Here is a 20,171-nt window from a genome sequence, read left to right on the forward strand (position 1 = left end):
AAATTTTCAGTCTTACCAGTGATGAATATATGCAACTGAAAACAACTATTAGCTACACATCCCCTATATTGATTTAGCCAGATTTGGTAATAAATAGTGTTGACAGACATGTAGTAAATAGACATACTCACCTATTTCTGATATGGTCTTTCCAGAGAGTCCCCCAGGAAAATGTGGGTCATAAAGCTAACTATCCAACACTTGGCACAGGTAATCTAAGTTAATGCTCTGAAAGTATAAACTAAAATCCATTTGGTCCCATGATGTTTATATTTATGTTATGAAATATTGAAAGCAACCTAGATGCTAATAGATGGAAAATGCAAACGGTAGTATATCACGTGAATAGAATATTATGTCAGACTGGGTTTAAATCCCTTTGTGAGCAAATACTTAACTAGCTCTGTGTCCTTAGACAAATTGTGGAACTCTCTGAGCATTGGTTTCCTCATCTGTAGAGGGGTGAACTAGACCCAGACCCCATGGACTGGTTCTGCTTTGAAAAGAGGTGAGAATGGCCATTCAGATGTTATTTTGGCTTACTTTCACTTTTTATTCCTACTGAACCAGTAAACAAATGGCACAGAGGAAGAACACAAGATTAAGAAAGTGAGTGAACTTGATTCTCCAGTGCCTTCCTCATGAAGGCATGCCTGGAGTTTGATGGAAAATACAGTCTGTGCAGAAAGAGGAACCCACCAGTTTAGAGGTGCTCAGAACCGGAGGCTCACTGCCTTTCACATGGTGAGGCTGGGAGAAGGGCCACCTCAGCATCAGAGTAGCTATTCCATAGGGAGCTTCTTACAATTCAAGTATATCCTGTCCTCTACTATTTTTTTAACTGCATAATCTGGCCTTCATTAGGGGTAGCTACGGTCTACTATAAATGTTTTAATGAAACACAATAAACATTGAATGAAAAAATACATATAATCAAGGTTTTCTTCTTCAGTAAGACATATCTGAATTATATTTCTTATACAAAGCAACTGAAAAGTACATTATTTGTTTGATCTCAATGAATTAGACCACCTCCTGAGCCTCCCTTGGGTGTCTTTACCATTGTTTTCAATTCAGGGTTTTGATGTTTAGTTATCCATGTCAGCTGGAAGATGATAATAATAATAATCATAATACAGAGGTGCTAAACCATATTTTAAAAAACTGCATTACATGTGTGACCACATTTGGAAACCACTTGTCAAAAGTGTGCAGGTATTATGAGGACACCCTTTATATACCTCTTAAGATTCTTGTAAGGACTTATTGAGATAATGTGCATAAAGTGGAGCTGAGCATATGACAATCATCGAAGAATTAGTAGCTATTATTAATACTGTATTTCAGCAATGAGATGCCATCCATTGTAAGTTACAGCATTATTTTATGGACTACTTAGAAAAAAAACCACTGCCAATTACATTATGACAGTGTTTTTTAATCTCTTAAAATTTTTAATGTTGAAAGAGCTCTTTTAGACATAAATTTTTTCATATATTTCTCTCATGCCTGATTAAGCAGCATAAATTGGTTAAGGTATTCCTGAAAGTTCTTCACATTTAAAGTTTGATTCTCTTAACTCGTCTTTCAACTACAGGTCATTGTCTTCCATATTTTTCCATACAGCATTGTCCTCTGTGCCATGAAGAGTGTTGTTTATGCAGCATTTAAGAATGTGCCACTGTTGCCTTCGTGATATTTTTTCTGAGCCTCTGATATCCATTCTAAAAATTTTCCTTTTTCACCAAACTCAAAGCTTCATTTTTTCTCTCAATTGAATCGTATGTTGCTGGAAGTCAAGAAGCTTCTGTCCAGTTAGCAAGAAATTTTAGGCAAATTGATGTTTACTGCTTTAACAATAGTGCTGTGTGATACATTGATTAATCAAACACATCTGTTCCAGGGATATGGCAATTTCTTCTACTTCAGTTGTGTGGCTTGGCATAGGATAGTAATCTGTGTGCATGTGTTTGAGTAACAAAACATGACCTATTTCTTCTATCTTTATCTTCTTTAACGTCCTGGAAGCACTTAGCTTTTACTTGGAAGAAAATATGGCATTGCTGTCATTCTTCTCTTATGCATATTTGCTTCACTAAATTCAAATTTATACTTCCAACTGTTCTATTTCCTCACTTTTCTGTGCACAAAACTTTTTTATTCAATAATGAATCATGATGTAATTTAAAAAATATTTTAAATGACAATCCCTTTAACCCTTGCATATATGTCAGTTGAAGTGACATATTATGAACAGCTAAGACAAAGACTGTGCACACATAAGCACTGACAACCATAGCATGTCTGAAGCCAGGAAGCCAGCAGTTGTTAGACGCCGCTGAGAATAAGACGTATCTCTAAAGAATGTTAAAATGTGAAAAAAAAAAATGTGTTAGAATTGATGGAACATAATTGTAAGCACAGAGTGAAAGAATTATAATTATAGTCATTTCTTATTAAGAGGAAATTTGTGAGTGGTTTGAATTGGGGACAGGAAGTTACAGAAAAAGGTGAGGCCTTGGCTTTCCATCTTAGAGCAGGCATCCTTGACCAGAAGCAGATTTCATATAAATAGGAAAAATCTTACCAGTTGCTGGTTTTTGAAGAGAAAGCCCCAAATGGACTGTGAGAAGTAATGAAGGTTGAGTCTCTATTGCCATCGCTTTGAATCTGTCAGGTTGCATAACCTAGCTATGAACCCTAAGTTTAGATTTCACTGAAATGTCGGTTATAAGAACCACAGGAACACAGGTCTTCTCTCCCACCACAGTGAATAAGAATATGTGGATGAAATCACTGATATTGCTAGCAGTAATATGCTTCACTTTCTGCATTTAGATGGTGAAATTTTCCAGTTTCCTATGAAGTAAAATCTGGTTTCTGTGGTTTAATGGCAGTGGTTAGTTGCTTTCTAACAGGCTGGGTCTAAATTCAAGATTGTAAACATTTCTGTATAGTTTTTAGCTATAATCTCAGAACCAAGTCCGATGAGCTTCACTAATTAGAAGATTTCCCTGTTTTATAGAGGAAAAAGAAGAGGAATTAAATACACACACACACAAGAGATAGGCCTGCCTCCTATAATTCAAAAGTATGTAAGAAAATTAACTCTTATTGAGCAGTATTATGTACTATGCATTGCCCAGGAACTCTACATACATCACCTCATTTAATCCTCACTATGTCCCTTTGAAGTAGGGGGTTGTAGCAGACGCTGTGCATGCTCCACCCGTATCTCTTCACCTCCTGCCGTTCTGAAAGCATCTCCCTGCTGAACATCTGCAGTTTTTTTTTAATTTATTTTTTTCATTGAAGTAACGTTGGTTTATAACATTATATAAATTTCAGGTGTACGTCATTATATTTCAGCTTCTATATAGACTACATCATGTTCACCACCAAAATTCTAGTTGCCATCTGTCACTGTACACATGTGCCCCTTTTACCCATTCTGCCCTCCCCCCACCGCCTTCCCCTCTGGTAACCACCAGTCTATTCTCTGTCTCTATGTGTTTGTTTGTTTGTTGTTTTATTGTCTTCCATATATGAGTGAAATCAAACAGTATTTGGCTTTCTCTGTCTGACTTATTTCGTTTAGCATAATGCCCTCAAGGTCCATCCACTTTGTTGCAAATGGCAAGATTTCGTTTTATTTATGGCTGAGTACTATTCCATTGTGTATGTGTATGTGTGTGCGTGTGCATGTGTTAGCACACCACATCTTCTTTATCCATTCATCCGTTGTAAATATCTGCAGTTTTTTGTTTGAAGACTCTCCCTGTTTGGCAGAGGCTGCACAGCCACTGTATTTGCTCAATGACTGATGGGAGCTGGTAGATTAATACCCCAGCTCCCTCGTCCCTCTGTCCAGGAAAGTCTGAGGTACATTATACACCACCTTCCAGAGCAGTCCAGCAGGATCGCACCAGTTGCCTATAGAGGTAACTGCTCAATAGCACAGCAGTTTATTGGCGTCCCCCGCTCACTTGCTCACTCATCACTGGCACTTCCTGGATGAGCTCTCAGATAAACTACTTGCACTCACATCCTTATCACAGGACTGTTAGTTCCAATTCACAAGTGGGGAAATATGCCCTAGATCACACAGCTGGAAAATAGCAGAGGCAAGATTTGAACCCAAACTAAGGGGCCTCACAAAAATGAGCAACCAAACTCAGTGGGGGAACTTTTTTTTTTTTTAAAGATTGGCACCTGAGCTAACATCTGTTGCCAATCTTCTATTTTTTTTTCTTTCTTCTCCCCAAAGCGCCCCCCCCCCCCCGCACTACATAGTGGCATATTCTAGTTGTAGGTCCTTCTGGTTCTGCTGTGTGGGATGCTGAGGCTTAATGAGCAGTACTAGGTCTGTGTGCAGGATCTGAACCGGTGAAACCCCAGGGTGCCAAAGCAGAGCGTGTGAACTTAACCACTCGGCCACAGGGCTGGCCCCAGTAGGGCAACTTTTGACCAGGTGATCATACTGAAGTTTTACTCTTCTCCAACTTGACTACTTTAACAAGGATAAGTATAATTTATGTTTTGTACTTATGTCTACCTGTGCTGGATTCTATACTAGAAAATACTGACAAATTTAATCAACTTGTGGTTTGCTTCGCATGGCACTAACATGAACTCACCTATATAATTGACTTTTGCACAAAACTGGTGGAAAGGTATCTTATTATGTAGACAAGTGTAAAGACCTTTCTATGTTGAATAGCTTTTATTATTTGACAGATAATTCTTGATGTTATTTTAGGAAGGGGGGCTAAAAGAAAATCATTCCTAAAGCACTTTACCTGTACCTCTAAATACATTTCATTTTCTGCATTATTATATTTTTGTATACATTCTTATATTATCACTTGAATGTAAGCTTCTTGAAGGTAGGATCCATATCTGATTCACCTTTTTTGTTAACCTCACAGTATTTAGTGTAATGTCTTACATCAATTGGCTCTAAATAAATATTTTTGAAATAAATAAATGATTATATATTGACTCAAACTAGTGCTTTATTAAATGGACAAAGACATTTGAAAATAGGATCAATATAGGGGTAAACATACCGTCTTGTAAATAATTACTATTCAACTTGGAGATTTTTGCTGCTGTGTTATGTTAGCTTGATTGCCGTGAAAAATGACACCAACACTGAATAATTTGCAGCTCAGTCACTTCAGATACCATTCTAGATACTTTTTCTCCAGACTTGAATTCTATTTGAAAGAAAATAGAAATAGGAATCTAGTATGTGGACCTTCCTATTGCTGTTTCAGATCCATCGGTGGCCCTGACCAAGAAAGAAGCAGATAGTCACATCTGAAAATAGTGAAGCTTCTGGGTGGTCCTGAAAAATCCAGACTAATTAAAGGGAGGAAATAAAAACAGAAAGAAAAGGATCATGTACTACTTTACACTTAAATCAGTGGCTTTATGTATTTTGGGACCTTTTTTTCCTGAGTTCGGTCATTCTTTGTTCTTTGAGATTGTCAAGAACACAGCATTGTCAGGGGAGGAGTTGCTGCCCTTAGTTTGTTCACATGGTTCTTCTCTTAGCTTCAATAGAGTTTTCTCCAGACTCTATCAGATATGGGGGCACTTGGGGAGTCTGTGACCCTATGTGTCTTATGATTCCATAATAGGAGTGGTTGCTCTCAGTATTCTCAATAATGAGTCCCTGAAACGAGCATCTGTAATTCAGACTCGTCAGTCAAGTCTGACCGTTGTTATGTTCATGGTATCACAAGGCCATTCCTAGATGTCAGTTTCGGGAGTGTATGCAAGTGCCAACAGCTTTGTTGGACTCTTCTAAAGCTTTGGCCCACCTAAACTGGCACAGATCATGGTGCTTTTTGATTATGTAGTAAAATCCCATTTAATTGTATCCAGATTATTCACTTGGATAAAGAAGCTGATTTAAATTTTGGTTCTGTGAATATGTTAATAGTGACCATAATTTTTCAGGGGGAAGACTGCATACGATATTATCTAAAGCCCAGTTTAGTGGAAGAGGCCTAAGATGATCTGATGACAACAGATTGAAAGACCCACGTAATGAAATGGGAAAGAAGTCTTGGTAGCATAGTGGTCAAGAGCGTGGGATTTAGAACCATGCAGTCCTGGATCCCATTACAGCTCCCACTTTTAATAATTGTATCATTTGCAGTAAAATACTTACATGTAGAGTCTTAGTTGGAAGTTATAATACATATCTCACAGGATAATGGTAAGAATTAACTGAGATAGCATTTGTAAGTCTTATCACATTTTCTAGCACATGAGAGGTCCTAAATCGTTTCTAGTCTTGCTGCTGTTATTCATGGGAACCAGCCCAGAAAAGAGAGACTTTTAGAGAGAACTCTCACAAGGAAGAATAGTGGCACAGACTTAAGGACCTACAACTGCTAAATATGTCGCATTAAATCTACAAGCTCCTGGCAAGGGAAATTATTTTTCTGATTTTTAACTGATCAGGAAACTGAGACCCAGAGAGCTAAAGTAATTTTCCCAGAGACATACAGCTTATAAGGAAAGGTGCCACAGTTCAGCCTAGAGCTTCTGATTTCTAATCCAGTGCACTTTTCGTGCCCCATGCTGCCTCTTAATTATGGAAATATTTAAGCAAGCTAAGTCATTAGCGTGAGATGCTGAATAAGTAAAGAGTCAGTGCTGCATGTCAGGCCTGAGCTAATGACTTCAGGGGGAAAAGCCGCATCAAACTCAGGACTCACTCTCCTGAGCTTCTTGTCCCCTGGATCTTGACCTGGTAATTACTATCCTGTTAGCTTTCCTGTACCTTCAAAAAAATGATTTTTAATATTTTTTTATAGTTATCATCAGTGGGAAAATTGGTCCAAATTATCTAACCTACCATCACCAGAAGCAGCTTTCTTCTGGAATCTTCATTTTCCAGTCTTGACTTTTTTTTGTAAGCTCCTTCTGAATAGTGCATGTGCCTGGAAGCTTTTGTCTGAAGCAAACTTTACTGCGTAGTCAAGGCGATGTCTCCATGGGATAGCATTAAGGTTTTGTCTTAAAACTGAATATGTCTATCCAGGATCAAGTTTCATGATAATTCGGGTAATTCATTTTATATTCCTCTATCTAAAGCTTTGGGTTCAGAATGGGAGTACAGGTCAAATGCAAAACATAAGCTTGAAAAAACAGGATCAGCATAGGTTGGTTTGAAGCAACCTTGTGCTTTCTGCTTGTGGCTAAACTCTATGAAGGCCGCTTAGCTTCTGTTAGTCAAAGAGGTTTTAGATTTGCATCCAATAGGAAGCAGTCTGCTTCATTTTTCACAAAGCAGTGTTGATAAACCCAGCACCCTGTTTTACTTTTGGTTGAAACCTGAATTAAATTTTTACAGCTTTTCAATCATGACAAAGAAGTAGAGAACTCCAAAAGTGTAATAAATCATTTCAGTTTAAAATAAAAAAGAATGAAATGAGGGAGTGCTTCATTTTGTTAGCAGTGGACTGAAAAAGTTAAAGCAGATTTTTTCAATACTTTATTTTATTAAAACCATTGAATATAATTTTAAACTCATTAAGACACCATGTAGGCTGTACAGCTTGGTTTCATTTTTAAAAAATTTTATTTTGTTTTGTTTTAGGTTCGAAGAGCTGTTTTAGTTTTTAAAGGTAAATAGCTCAACCTTTTGATCTTTCCTTTGCGTGAAAGGGAGATTCACTGAGTACAGTCTCTTCTTTGAAAATAATCTGAACCTAGATAAATCCTGAACAATTCTAGTGTCTTCCAAAACATATATTTACAACTAAAGTACTAAGTTTTATTTGTTCCTAGGTTTACAATGACCCCTCGTGTGATTATTTTTAGCTTATCTTGGATAAGTATAATATGATACAATACAATACAAACTAATAATAACCGTAAGTCTCTGTGGATCAATCCTAAATACCAAAGACTGTTCACTGGGAGTCCTTTACATCTGTTCAAGAGGAAATTTATTTCTCTTGTTGATACAATTTTTTTCAGATAAATGAACATGATGTAAAGTTTATTTTGCCTTCCAACATATAATGTAAGACAGGTCATTTCTGAGAGTCTTTTCTCCTCCACTGGAACCTGGGCTATGGCTACACAACCTCTGTTTGTTCCTTTAGACACATCTCCTTCTTAACCTTTTCTCTCTTCCTTAGAGTTAACTGTGTGCACATTTGGTAATAAATGCTACCCTGGCATTTTGTGGTTTTCCCTATACTGCTATAGTTAAGAATGTGCTAGTGTTTCTATTATAAACGTGAGTTTGCAGAATTTTGTAATTTGTTTGAATAAAAGTTGAAAGATGTTACTTTGCACATTGGATCTCAATGTTGTGTTTGTATTTTCTGATTTTTTTTAAAAAAGTAAGAGTGAATATATGTGCTTATCCCATAGTATCTTCCACTTAAGATTTCAGAGTGCCTTACCATTCATGTAAGATTGGCGTGGGAAATAGTGTTACTCCTGTTTTGTGGAGATCTCAGATGTACCCCACAGAGATTAAGTGATTTATCTAAGGTCATACAGTGAAGGAGCAGTTGAAGTAACTGAGATTAAGTCATAACCCGGAAGCCTAGAGGCAGCTATCTTCAACTTTGTGCTTTTAATTCACAGGTGGAATGAGAATACTCTTTTAGTTTATTTTTTTCTTTGGTTACTTTGGTTGATACCCTAGGAAATTAACTTAAACCTGGGAAATTAACTTTATAAACTTGGTCAAACTTTCTGCTTCTTACTGTTTCTGATGAACCACTTGCTTATGCCAGCATTTAGACATAGTGACCAGTGGAGACTAGCAGGGCAGGTAGAGCAGAGAAGTCAGAAGCTCAGCCATGCCCATCTGGTCTCTGGATAGCAAAGGCATAGCTTAGTTGACTCCAATTAGGAGGAGGAACAGACCAGGAGAGGCTAAGGCCTTGAATTTAAAAAGCTGGCTCATAGAAATGGGGCATCACACGGGTACAGAGAGGCATCTGGGACCATACAGGAGCCTCCACACAGGCAGGTGAAACATGAAGGCAGAGAACTGGGAATTCTGGAGGATGCTTGGAGCAGGCAACTTGGCATTGGAGAAGTCAGTCAGCAGGGCCACAGCTGTTGAGTCTACTTCCTTGGAGGGGACTTGGCAGGACCATCAAGGCGTGACCCTTTAAGCAGGTTCCCAATGTAGGGGCTCAGGTAGAAGAACTAACAAAAAACTGAAGTTACCACAGGGAGTAGAGCCTAGACCTCGGGAATAAAGGAAAACCCCAATTATCAATATTAAACTAGATAAAGTAAGCACAAAAAAAACCCCCAATAAATAAATTAATTTCTAATACTGACAAGGGCTGTGAAGAAGATAAAACAGAGTAATGTGTACATTTAAACTTATTTATTGATTTATTCACAGATTTATTTATTTAACTTCATACCTGATGTTGTTTTCTAAAAGCCATACATGAGTTAACTCGACTTTAAGAGTTAGGCAGTGGATGAGCCAGCCCTAATGGCCTAGTGCTTAAAGTTCCACGCTCTCTGCTTTGGCGGCCCAGGTTCGTTTCCCAATCATGGAGTCACATCACTTGTCTGTCAGTTGCCATGCTGTGGTGGCGGCTCACACAGAAGAACTAGAAAGACTTACAACTAGGATTTACAACCATACTTTGGGCTTTGGGGAGAAATTAAAAAAAAAAAAGAGGCTGGGGATTTGAGAAGTAAAATCAAATCAATTCTCAATGAAGAGCACATGCTTACTAGTTTCTTCCCTTTGAGACATTTTTAGCACTATTTTCCCAAAATTAAGATTTTCCTTCACTTTCACAATTAGAAAAGGCAAAATTATTAGTACGATTGATATTCATCTTCAAAGGGTAAATGTTAGGTATGTGCATGTGGGAGGTTGTGTGGGTGTGGTTAGACATTAAAACTGAATATTAGACTTATTGATTGAAGGGCTGTGAATAAAGGTGGTGGATTCAAACACCAAAAAGGTGATTAAAATAGATTACCTTTAAGGTACTTCTCACACTTGTCATTCTAGATTTCCACTTAGTTTTGTTTCACATTTCAGCAGGTAAGTATGTTACATGTTTGGTCAGTGAATTATCACATTGCATTTTTATTTAACAAAACTCTCATTTCAAAGGCTCTTCTTTTGTCTCATTAACATTTCTTTTTATTATCACATTTGAGTTTATGTAGCAATTTAGGCCCTCCAAATAATAACGCTGTATTTTAGTAGCAATTTTTCTAAAGTATTGGCATCATGCCTAATTATATTAAAGAAATACCCATGACAAATACCTAAACATGACATAGTTTTTTAAAAAATTTTTTATTGAGTTAATGATAGGTTACAATCTTGTGAAATTTCAGTTGTATGTTATTATCTGTCAGTCGTGTTGTAGGTGCAACCCTTCACCCTTTGTGCCCACCCCCCACCCCCCCCCCCTTTCCCCTGGTAGCCACTAATCTGTTCTCTTTGTCCACAGGTTTAAATTCCTCATATGAGTGGAGTCATACAGAGATTGTTCTTCTCTATCTGGCTTATTTCACTTAACATAATTCCCTCAAGGTCCATCCATGTTGTTGCAAATGGGATGATTTTGTTCTTTTTTACGGCCGAGTAGTATTCCATTGTATATATACATATATATATATATATATGTATATATACCACATGTTCTTTATCCAATCATCTGTTGATGGGCACTTAGATTGCTTCCATGTCTTGGCTATTGTAAATAATGCTGCAATAAACATTGGGGTGCATAGAACTTTTGGAATTGCGGACTTCAAGCTCTCTGGATAGATACCCAGTAGTGGAATAGCTGGATCATATGGTAGTTCTATTTTTAATTTTTTGAGGAATCTCCATACTGTTCTCCATAGTGGCTGCACCAGTTTGCATTCCCACCAGCAGTGTATGAGGGTTCCTTTTTCTCCACAACCTCTCCAACATTTGTTACTATTTGTTTTAGTTATTTTTGTCATTCTAATGGGTGTAAGGTGATATCTTAGTGTAGTTTTGATTTGCATTTCCCTGATGATCAGCGATGATGAACATCTTTTCATGTGCCTATTGGCCATCCGTATATCTTCTTTGGGGAAATGTCTGTTCATGTCTCCTGCCCATTTTTTGATCGGGTTGTTTAATTTTTTGTTGTTGAGTTGTGTGAGTTCTTTATATATTACAGATAGGAAGCCTTTGTCAGATGTATTACTTGCGAATATTTTTTCCCAATTAGTAGGTTGTTTTTTTGTTTCAATCCTGTTTTCCCTTGCCTTGAAGAAGCTCTTTAGTCTGATGAAGTCCCATTTGTTTATTCTTTCTATTGCTTCCCTTGTCTGAGAAGACATGGTGTCTGAAAAGATCCTTTTAATACTGATGTCAAAGAGTGTACTGCCTACATTTTCTTCTAGAAGCCTCATGGTTTCAGGTCTCAGCTTTAGGTCATTGATCCATTTTGAGTTTATTTTGGTGAATGGTGAAGAAGAATGGTCAAATTTCATTCTTTTACATGTGGCTTTCCAGTTTTCCCAGCACCATTTGTTGAGAAGACTTTCTTTTCTCCATTTTATGCCCTCAGCTCCTTTGTTGAAGATTAGCTGTCCATAGATGTGTGGTTTTATTTCTGGGCTTTCAATTCTGTTCCATTGATCTGTGCAACTGTTTTTGTACCAGTACCATGCTATTTTGATTACTGTAGCTTTGTAGTATGTTTTGAAGTCAGGGATTGTGATGCCTCCAGCTGTGTTCTTTTTTCTCGGGATTGCTTTAGCAATTCGGGGTCTTTTGTTGCCCCATATAAATTTTAGGATTCTTTGTGATAGTTTTTGACTTGATCTGCAAGTTGGGAGTAGGAAAGGAAATTCTGTAGTACCTCTATATTAACTAAATGCCATATCTACTTAAATTATTTAATATGCTACTGTAACCTACATATGAAAATAGCAGTTTGCTTAGATGAATAGTCTATAAAAGAGTAGGAACTGTTTTAATGCTGAAATGACCACAGAGCACATAAATGTCAAATTATATGTAAAGGATCTTTCCTCTTTTATTCTAGAGCTCTTTGTCAATGGTTCCAAAAGCAACTTAAAAATAGATCCTCTCCAGTGACATCTGGATTACTATTTTATCTCAATTTACCTCTTCCCATTATTATTGAAATACGAATTCAATTTTAGATATTTGTCTAGTTTAGATTTTGATGGTTGTGTAGAGATGTCTTTGTAACAACTTGTGGTTTATTATTCGTTAGTGGTTTGGGGCAGAAAGCTGTTTTTACACTCTTTAACATCTCTTGAAAGGATTTTCAAGATCATTTTAAAGTAAATAGTTTGTTTTCTAATTTGCCTGATGGCATCTATTATGGGTCAATAGAGTAAAAAAAATCCTGATTTTGGCAATCAATGAGAAGTTCTCTGGTGGATATATATAGAGTCTGCATTTTGGTTTAATGAACCAACGCATGAGCCTAGAAGGAAGACATGTGGGGGTGAGGAAAAGGCCTGGGGTTTAGTTGTCCATTCGCTCATTGTGAATCAAGAGTGTGGTGCAGCTGCCAAGAGCGCAGAGGGGACCAGAGGCCAGGTTGGCCAAGAGAATTCGCAGTGAACGCAAGGGACAGTTGTGTCCTCCCCTGCACTCCCATCCCTAGCCTGGTGTCCTGGGGTCAGTGTGGGGTTCTCTAGTTAGCTGTGTAAATTTTTAAGTGTTTAAAATTGGAGCTCATTCAAAGACAAGTGGTCAGGATGGAGAGAAAACTTGAAACCATGTTTATATAAGGAAGAGCTGGAGGAACTGGGGATGTTTATTCTGGAGGAAAGGGTACAGAATTACTGTCTTCACAGATATAAAGGGCTGTCATGTAGAAGAGAGGTTAGATTTATTCTGCATGCCTCTGGAGGGAAGAATAAGGGCCAATGGGGCAGACTTTGGCTCAGTATAGGAATAGCTTTCTGATGGTTACATGTGTCCCTGAAAGGCGTGAACTGCCTCCAAGAGTAGTAATTTTGGGTGATGAAGACAGCCATGCCTAGGCAGATGGTTGCTATTGTGGGAAAATCCCACAAGACTAGATAAAAGATTTCCAAAGGCCTCTACTTCTAAGATCCTGGTTTTATGTCTCACCATCTCTCTGTCCAGCAAAAACATTTCTTGCCCATCCTTTGTTTACCAAGCACAGTGCAAGGGTGTAGAGAACTCCAGGCACTGTAATGGGGAAAGCAGACATGCAGTGACCACAGCACAGGGTGAGGAGTGCTATGATGGAATTGGGCGCGTGAGGCCTCAGAGCCCTGAGGAGGGCCCACGAATTCAATCCTTGGATGGCAGTGCCTGAGCTGGGTCGTAAGTGGGAGCTGGCCAGATAGGGAGTGGAGACAATACATTGCAGCAGGAGAGCTGAGCGTGTGCAGAGGCCTGGCTGAGAGCATGCGTGCAGGTGGATAGGAAGAGAATAAAATGGAGCAGAAGCTGGAGCAGAAAGTGCTTTATATGCTAAATAGAGCATTTGGATTTAGGTTTTGAAGTTTAGAAGTAACCTGATCTGATTTGCATATTTGAAAGGTGGCTCATCTGATACGGTTGAGGATGAAGTGTTACTAAGAGAAAAGTCTCCCAGGGGCTCCTTCTCTCTGAGTGTCAGGTTTCTCACCTCTTCTTTAAGGGCCTTGGCCTATTCTGCAGAATTCTAAGAGAATAAATTCATTCAGTGTCTTTCTTTATAATGTCACTTTGGCTGTCAGCTCCATGGTGCTCTAGGTCTTACCAGCCTCTGGGTACAAATGTAGTCACATGGGCAGTAATACCCAGACATCACCCACGCTTCCCTGTTGTGCTCTTTAGGACCTCTAGATCCCCATCAAAATCTGCCCCAGTTATCTCTGGGACCCCTTGGGGCTATCCAATGGGAGCTCATAAGCTGACTCTTCCTGCTCCTCATTCTTTTGTTATCTGAACCCACCTGAGGGTGGTGCCTCCTCCTGCCTGTCCTGCCAGTGCCAGTGCCTTCTGTGACAATGCTGAGGGCCCTGCCCAGCATCAGTATTCCTGGAAGTACAGCCTTCACAGTGCTAAAGTGGCACTGCACTTCCTGAGGTCTTCACTGCAGCACAGCTCCACTATGCCCAGCAGAAGTGGGGCAAATGGCCCACTTCCTCATTTTGTGTCACTTTTTGTCACTTGGGCAGTGAAGTGGGACTAGATAGGCTTGTGTGTCACAAAATCTCTCTTGAAATAAGCTCCCCTGGTTTCTGTGTGCATCCCCAAGGCTGTGGGGCCAACAGTGAGAGAGACTCCAGGGTTTTCTCTTGACTCCAGTTTCCCCCAAGATACCCAAAGGTCCTCCCTGTCCTGGCCAGTTCTCCTTCAGCAGAAAGATGAGGCAAAGTGAACCATAATCCTGGCAGCTTCAGCCTCCAGGTCATCAAACATACTTACACCTGAGGTGATTATTACTGTTACTAATTGCTCACACCTGGCACAGGGTTGAACGCTTCTCATATACCATCTCATTTAATCACCCAACCCTTGGAGGTACAGACTATTAGTATCCTCATTTGTAGATGAGGATGAAGCTAAGAGGCATTAAGTAACTTGCTCAGGGTCAAACAGCTGACAGAGCTAAAATTCAAAACTGGGCTAGTCTAAAATATTCCAGACCAAGCTCTTAATAAGTCCCCAACACTTGGACATAAACAGTCATAATCTTATAACCTGGTTAACAGTAAAGTGCCTACTTTGCTCATTTGTCATCTTTGCATAAATTCAAAATTGGCTTTTGCATCCAGGGCTGGGAAGAAACAGTGGATGCTGCTATTTCCCACCTCTTGAAGACCTGCCTATCGAAGAGTTCAAAGGAGCAAGCTTTGAACCTTAGCAGCCAGCTGAGCATGCCGAAAGACACAAGCCGACTGAAGAAACATATCACCTTGCTCTGCGATCGATTAGCCAAAGGTGGCCGTCTCTGCTTGAGCACTGATGCGGCAGCTCCACAGACCATGGTCATGCCAGGTAAGAGCTTCATGCATGCTCCCTATCACAACTGTACTTTTTCCAAATTAAAGAAATGTGCCTGTGGTTGTATTTGGGGTTTACATTTCATATCAAAGTGATGATCGCCAAGAAAATTGCTTTCACGTTTCCTCTCAGATATCCCAGGGTAACCACTTGGATAAGTATCCTTAGGGTATTTGCTTGCTAGACAGTTCTAGAATGGCATGTCTTTTTTTCTTCCCTTTTAGATATATGATCCATTTTGTTTTGCTTCTAACCAATAAAAAGTAGATTCGAGAATAAAACTATTTTTAAGGAAAAGTTTTACTAAATGTGATCTCGCGATACCATATTTCATAAATGTAAATAGCATAATACAAGCAGCTAATGTGATCCAGATGAGTCCCATCCCTTCTGCCGTTTGCTTGGATTGTGGTCATCAGAATGGGTGAGAAGAGACAGAGAAAGAGACTGGGGATGAGGAGATGTGAGCAGGCTTCAGGGCTGAGGCACCTACGGTCCAGGATGGGAGAGATCCAGCTTGCCCCTACATGGGCAGGTAGTGATGGCCGTGGGCACCCAGCTCATCCCTTCCCACAACCAGAAAGGCTGAGCCGTCAATGGTGCTGCACTCGGGCCCCTTAGAGGCAGCAGCTTCCAAGTCCCGCTTCCCTCCTCTTAGTGTCTCTCTTAATGGCGGCAGTAAGGAGCATAAAGTCCATGAATGTATTAAATGCTGCAACTGTAGCATCTGTTTCCTCCTAAAGCCAGGACTGTAGTATGGGAAGTGGTGTGGTTTTCCCTTCTTCCTTCTTACATGCCTTTTGTGCACCACCCCCCATGCTGATGCTCTTCCTGTTGCCTCCTTTCCCCCTCAGTCAGCATTCTTAGAAGTAAAAAGGAATGCAAGCGAAAACTTAAAAAGATAAACATGGAGACAGCATAGCATAATCTAATAAGCACACACTCTGGAGGCAGACAGACCAGCCTTTGGGTCCTGGCTCTAGGCCTTACTACTCATATGACCCTGGATATGTTACTTAACTTTCCAGAGTCTTGGTTTCTTCCTTTTGAAAGTGGATAGAATAATGCCTCCCTTGCTGCCAGGGCCTTAGATGTTCGTAAAGCTCCTAGAACAATGCTTGGAGCAGATACTCGAAAAATTCAAGCTGTCACTGTTACTGTTGTTAGGGATATATGTATAATTCAATCTCTAAATTTGAGGGGAGACTAGCTGGTTTGTGGTCATGGAATTCTATATTCTATGATTTGAAATATTTTTGCCTTATTCACACATGGGTAGAATCTAACTTTTACCCCAAAAGGATATTTCTAATATGGCATTTCAAAATAGAAAGGCCTTTCCACGTAGAAAGAATTCTAATATTGTTGGTCTTAATTTAGGTTTTCTTCATCTTGCGCTTGTTAACATCCTTCTGACTCTTCCTTCAGCCTCTACTTGTCTATCTTCTGCTCACTGTTACGGGATTATTTTCCTAAGAAACAAATATTTAGGCTTAATGAGATAGTAAATGAAAAAACATTCACTCTAATCAGCACTGAGTAAATGCCTCTCCCTCTTTCCTTGCCAACTGGAAAAACAACGGAGGCTTGAAGGAGAAAGGCAAATGACATAAAAGAGAAGACTTACAAAGAGATGAGATCAGTCCTGTGATTGGCTGGTGTATCTGTCAGTGCAAGGTCGTGGCAGCCCTGCCTTCTCTTCCTCACATCCCTATCAGAGCCTCTTTGGGAGCAGCCATTAGGAATCTAGTGGCATTGCTGAGAGAAAAGACCTGGACACCTGGAGAGAACAGATGCTCCCAAGTCACATTTGTTGATGGTGGAACTTTAGTCATTTGTTTAAGTAATTAGATTTGGAAGCAACTTGAGGGCTGTGTCCCTATGAGCCCTTGATGCAAAGTTTCTGAATGTATGGAAGGAAGAGGGAGAAGAAAGGAAGAGAAGGAAGGGAGGGAGAAATGAAGACAAATACAGGAAGATGGAAAATGCATTTGTTCACAAACCAGATGTCTGTAAGCCAGGATTGTGCGTCTACCGCCTGGTCCAGCTGAGTTCACATTCCACTGGGAAACTGAGGCTGTGCCTACTTGTGCTTCACTTTCAGTCATAATGGCTTGCTTTTACATAACGATGACCCACTTTTCAGGTCTGGTTGAGTGACTCTCCCTTCCACTTGTTCTGATCTAATCATGACAGCGAGTTTTGAAAAATTGTTGAATCAGTGCTGTTTATCATTAATACGCTCCATTATTGCCTATAAGACCTTTCCTCCCTAGAATCCAAATTTTTTGCACACTTATTTCTGTGCTTAGCACATTTTTGTGGTAGAAGGAACATGTATAATTATTGCCTTTTTACAAATTGAAAATGGAGTTAGGAAAAGCTACATATCTTGCTCAGAGTTCCATGGTTACCAGAAGGGTTCGGTCTAGAATCCAGATCTCCTAACCCGCTAGCCCACTGGGCTTCGCTCTAGACCACACAGACCACAATGGTACAAATACGTTTCTAGCTGGAGCTTCCTCCCGTCTAAGCTATTCTTGATCTGGCCTTCTTTTCCCTTAAATTTGTCTAGCAGTGTGGGAGGAAACGGGCAAAAATGGTTTCACGCAGTCTCTTTTCTTTGCTCTGAGGAATATATTAAGGATTTATTTTTGTTTTATGCTTAATTTTTATTAATTCCAAAGGTGACATGATACCATTATCACAGAGATAATAAGAAATACTGTGAGTTATTTCTGCTTCAAGCCAGTAATTGTGCAATTTACAATGTTAGTTTAGCTATTAATAGTTGTTTCAGAACATGTGAAGGTAAAGTGACTTATTAGAAAGGGGTAGATTACTGAACAACATAAGCATACAAGCACTTTTCACAGACATGATCTTTTTTTAATACCTGGGCAGGAACTCAGAAATCATCTGGTTCACCTCCTTCACTTAACAGCTGAGGTAACTAAGGCCTAGGGAGATGAAGTGACTTAGTGGTTGGTATTAAAAGGCAGGAGTGTGTAATTTTACCATGTTCCCTATTAAATTGCAGATGGATAAACATCTCAGAATAAAAAACCCTTGGTCTTTTCTAGCCTCATGACTTTATGAGCCTGGCACCTTGGATGTGCCCTTTCTTAGCTCCAGTAAAGGCCATGATGACAACTTCCTCCCTGGCGTCTAGAGTTTGAAAATCTTTCCCACTGGGAATTACCTTATGGACTTCTTTGCCTCACATTTCTCCTGCTTGCCTTTATTGACCTTCAGATTCTCTATAAGGATTTAGCCTAACCTTTTCTGGATGAGTTCTGTATATTGCAGAACCATCAAACTTACGTTTCTCTTATCTATAGCTCTGGTATTCACATCTTTCTGCTGGAGGATATTGCACTTTCATTAAACGTCTTTTTTCTAATCTCAGCTGTATGCATTCTACTCTTATAGGAGAGTCACAGAGGGCCACCAGGGTAGGGTTTTTAGAAAATCTGAATGTGAAGGCCTTTAGTTGACCTAAATGGCTTTCTCATATATGTTTGTTACCTGCTTTGTCAGTGTGGGTCCTTGAGGTTGAGAGATTTGCCTTACATTGCCAGAGGCTTCCTTTTATGACCTCAGTGTCTAGGACAGCATTTCAATGGCCATAATTACAGCTAACACTTGACTTTCTCAAGCACATACACAAAACTTAATGTGTATGTGGGTGGGCCTAACTCATGATATTTGAATACTAATCATTTTAACCTCATAAACCCTGGATATTTTATCACCTCTGCATGGGTTTTTAAACTTCCTATGTCTAGGTATGCTTTCCCCATCAAAAAGTGGAATGGATTAGTGATGGTCCATCAGATGGAAGCTTGGAGAGCAAATGGTGTGGGCCCCCAGCAGGGCAAGCAGAGCAAACTGGGCAAGGAAGAAGGCTTAAAGACAATCCAGGGGCTGGTCCGGTGGCGCAGCGGTTGAGTGTGCACATTCCGCTTCTTGGCAGCCCGGGGTTTACTGGTTCGGATCCCGGGTGCAGACATGGCACTACTTGGCAAGCCAAGCTGTGGTAGGCGCCCCATGTATAAAGTAGAGGAAGATGGGCATGGATGTTAGCTCAGGGCCAGTCTTCCTCAGCAAAAAGAGGAGGATTGGCAGTAGTGAGCTCAGGGCTAATCTTCCTCAAAAAAAAAAAGACAATCCAGGTTGATCAAGTACCTTAAATGAATATTCTCATAATATGATCAAATGAGTCAAAAGTCGTAATGGGCCATAGCTTCAGCTGTATTTTCTTTGGCACTGCAGGAGTCCTGGGCCAACAGGAAGCCAAGAGGGGGAAAAAGTGTGTGATAAATAAGATGAGCATTTTCACGGATATGGATCAGAAAACTTATTTTGAGATGTGATATGGACCACCCAAGAATTAGTATTTTGTACATCTTTGCTATATTAAGTGGGTAGGAGAAGATAGAGAATATAAGTCTGAATAAGGTATCTATTCTATCTTTTAGGGAGATGTATTCAAAACTCCCATTTTTTAGTATTTTTAGTATTTTAAACTTGAGTTAATGACCTTTTCCACTTAAGGGTTTGATGATATTTTGAGGCTACTTCCAAATGAGCCATTTCAGCAGAATTTCAGTTTAGTTGTCTGAGGTCTCACTTAGATGCTTGAGAAGACATTTGGTGTTTGCTTTCATATTGTCAGTGTGATTTAGCTGTTGGTTTTACACTTTATTTGAATTTTTACAAATTTGAAGTCTTTCATTAAGGAAATTTAGATGAAATCAATATAGGAAAGCCTCGGGAAAAAACTTTTCTTACAGAGAATATAACACTTTGTTCATTTTTAAAAATTAGGAGTGAGTTCCAAAATGAGAAAATACTGCTGTGAAGTGGACTTTGACATCAGAAGTGCACAGATTCCAGAGCTGGCTTGGCCCTTTACCAGTTGTGTGATAGAGAACACGTTTCTTAGTTTGTCTGCTTCTCAATTTTCTCAACTATAAATAGGAGTAATCATGGTGCTTTACCAGGGTTGTTGGCCAAATTAAATATAGTAGTCTGTGGAAAATGCTTAGCAAGTGCCTGAAACATAGCAAATTCTCACTAAATGTGAGCTTCTATTAATAATAATTATAAAGCCAAATGCAAAATCTGAAAGGCACTTGTGAGAACTTGACAG

The 20,171-nt window shown here is 39.4% G+C and overlaps 1 protein-coding gene across 7 annotated transcripts in view; it reads left to right on the forward strand.

Moving 5' to 3' along the window:
- BBS9 (Bardet-Biedl syndrome 9) overlaps positions 1-20,171 on the forward strand; it is a 422,348-nt gene that overhangs the window by 332,769 nt on the left and 69,408 nt on the right. For all 7 annotated transcript variants that reach the window (XR_011437925.1, XR_011437926.1, XM_001500959.7 and 4 more), the window contains one exon: positions 14,788-15,010. Coding sequence is in view for 5 of the 7 variants with exons in the window: in XM_001500959.7 (XP_001501009.2) it covers positions 14,788-15,010 (223 nt within the window). In the remaining 2 variants the exon portion in view is untranslated. The remainder of the gene's footprint in view (positions 1-14,787; positions 15,011-20,171) is intronic.

The sequence above is a fragment of the Equus caballus genome, chromosome 4 (genome assembly GCF_041296265.1).
Source record: "Equus caballus isolate H_3958 breed thoroughbred chromosome 4, TB-T2T, whole genome shotgun sequence".
NCBI classification, from domain to species: domain Eukaryota; kingdom Metazoa; phylum Chordata; class Mammalia; order Perissodactyla; family Equidae; genus Equus; species Equus caballus.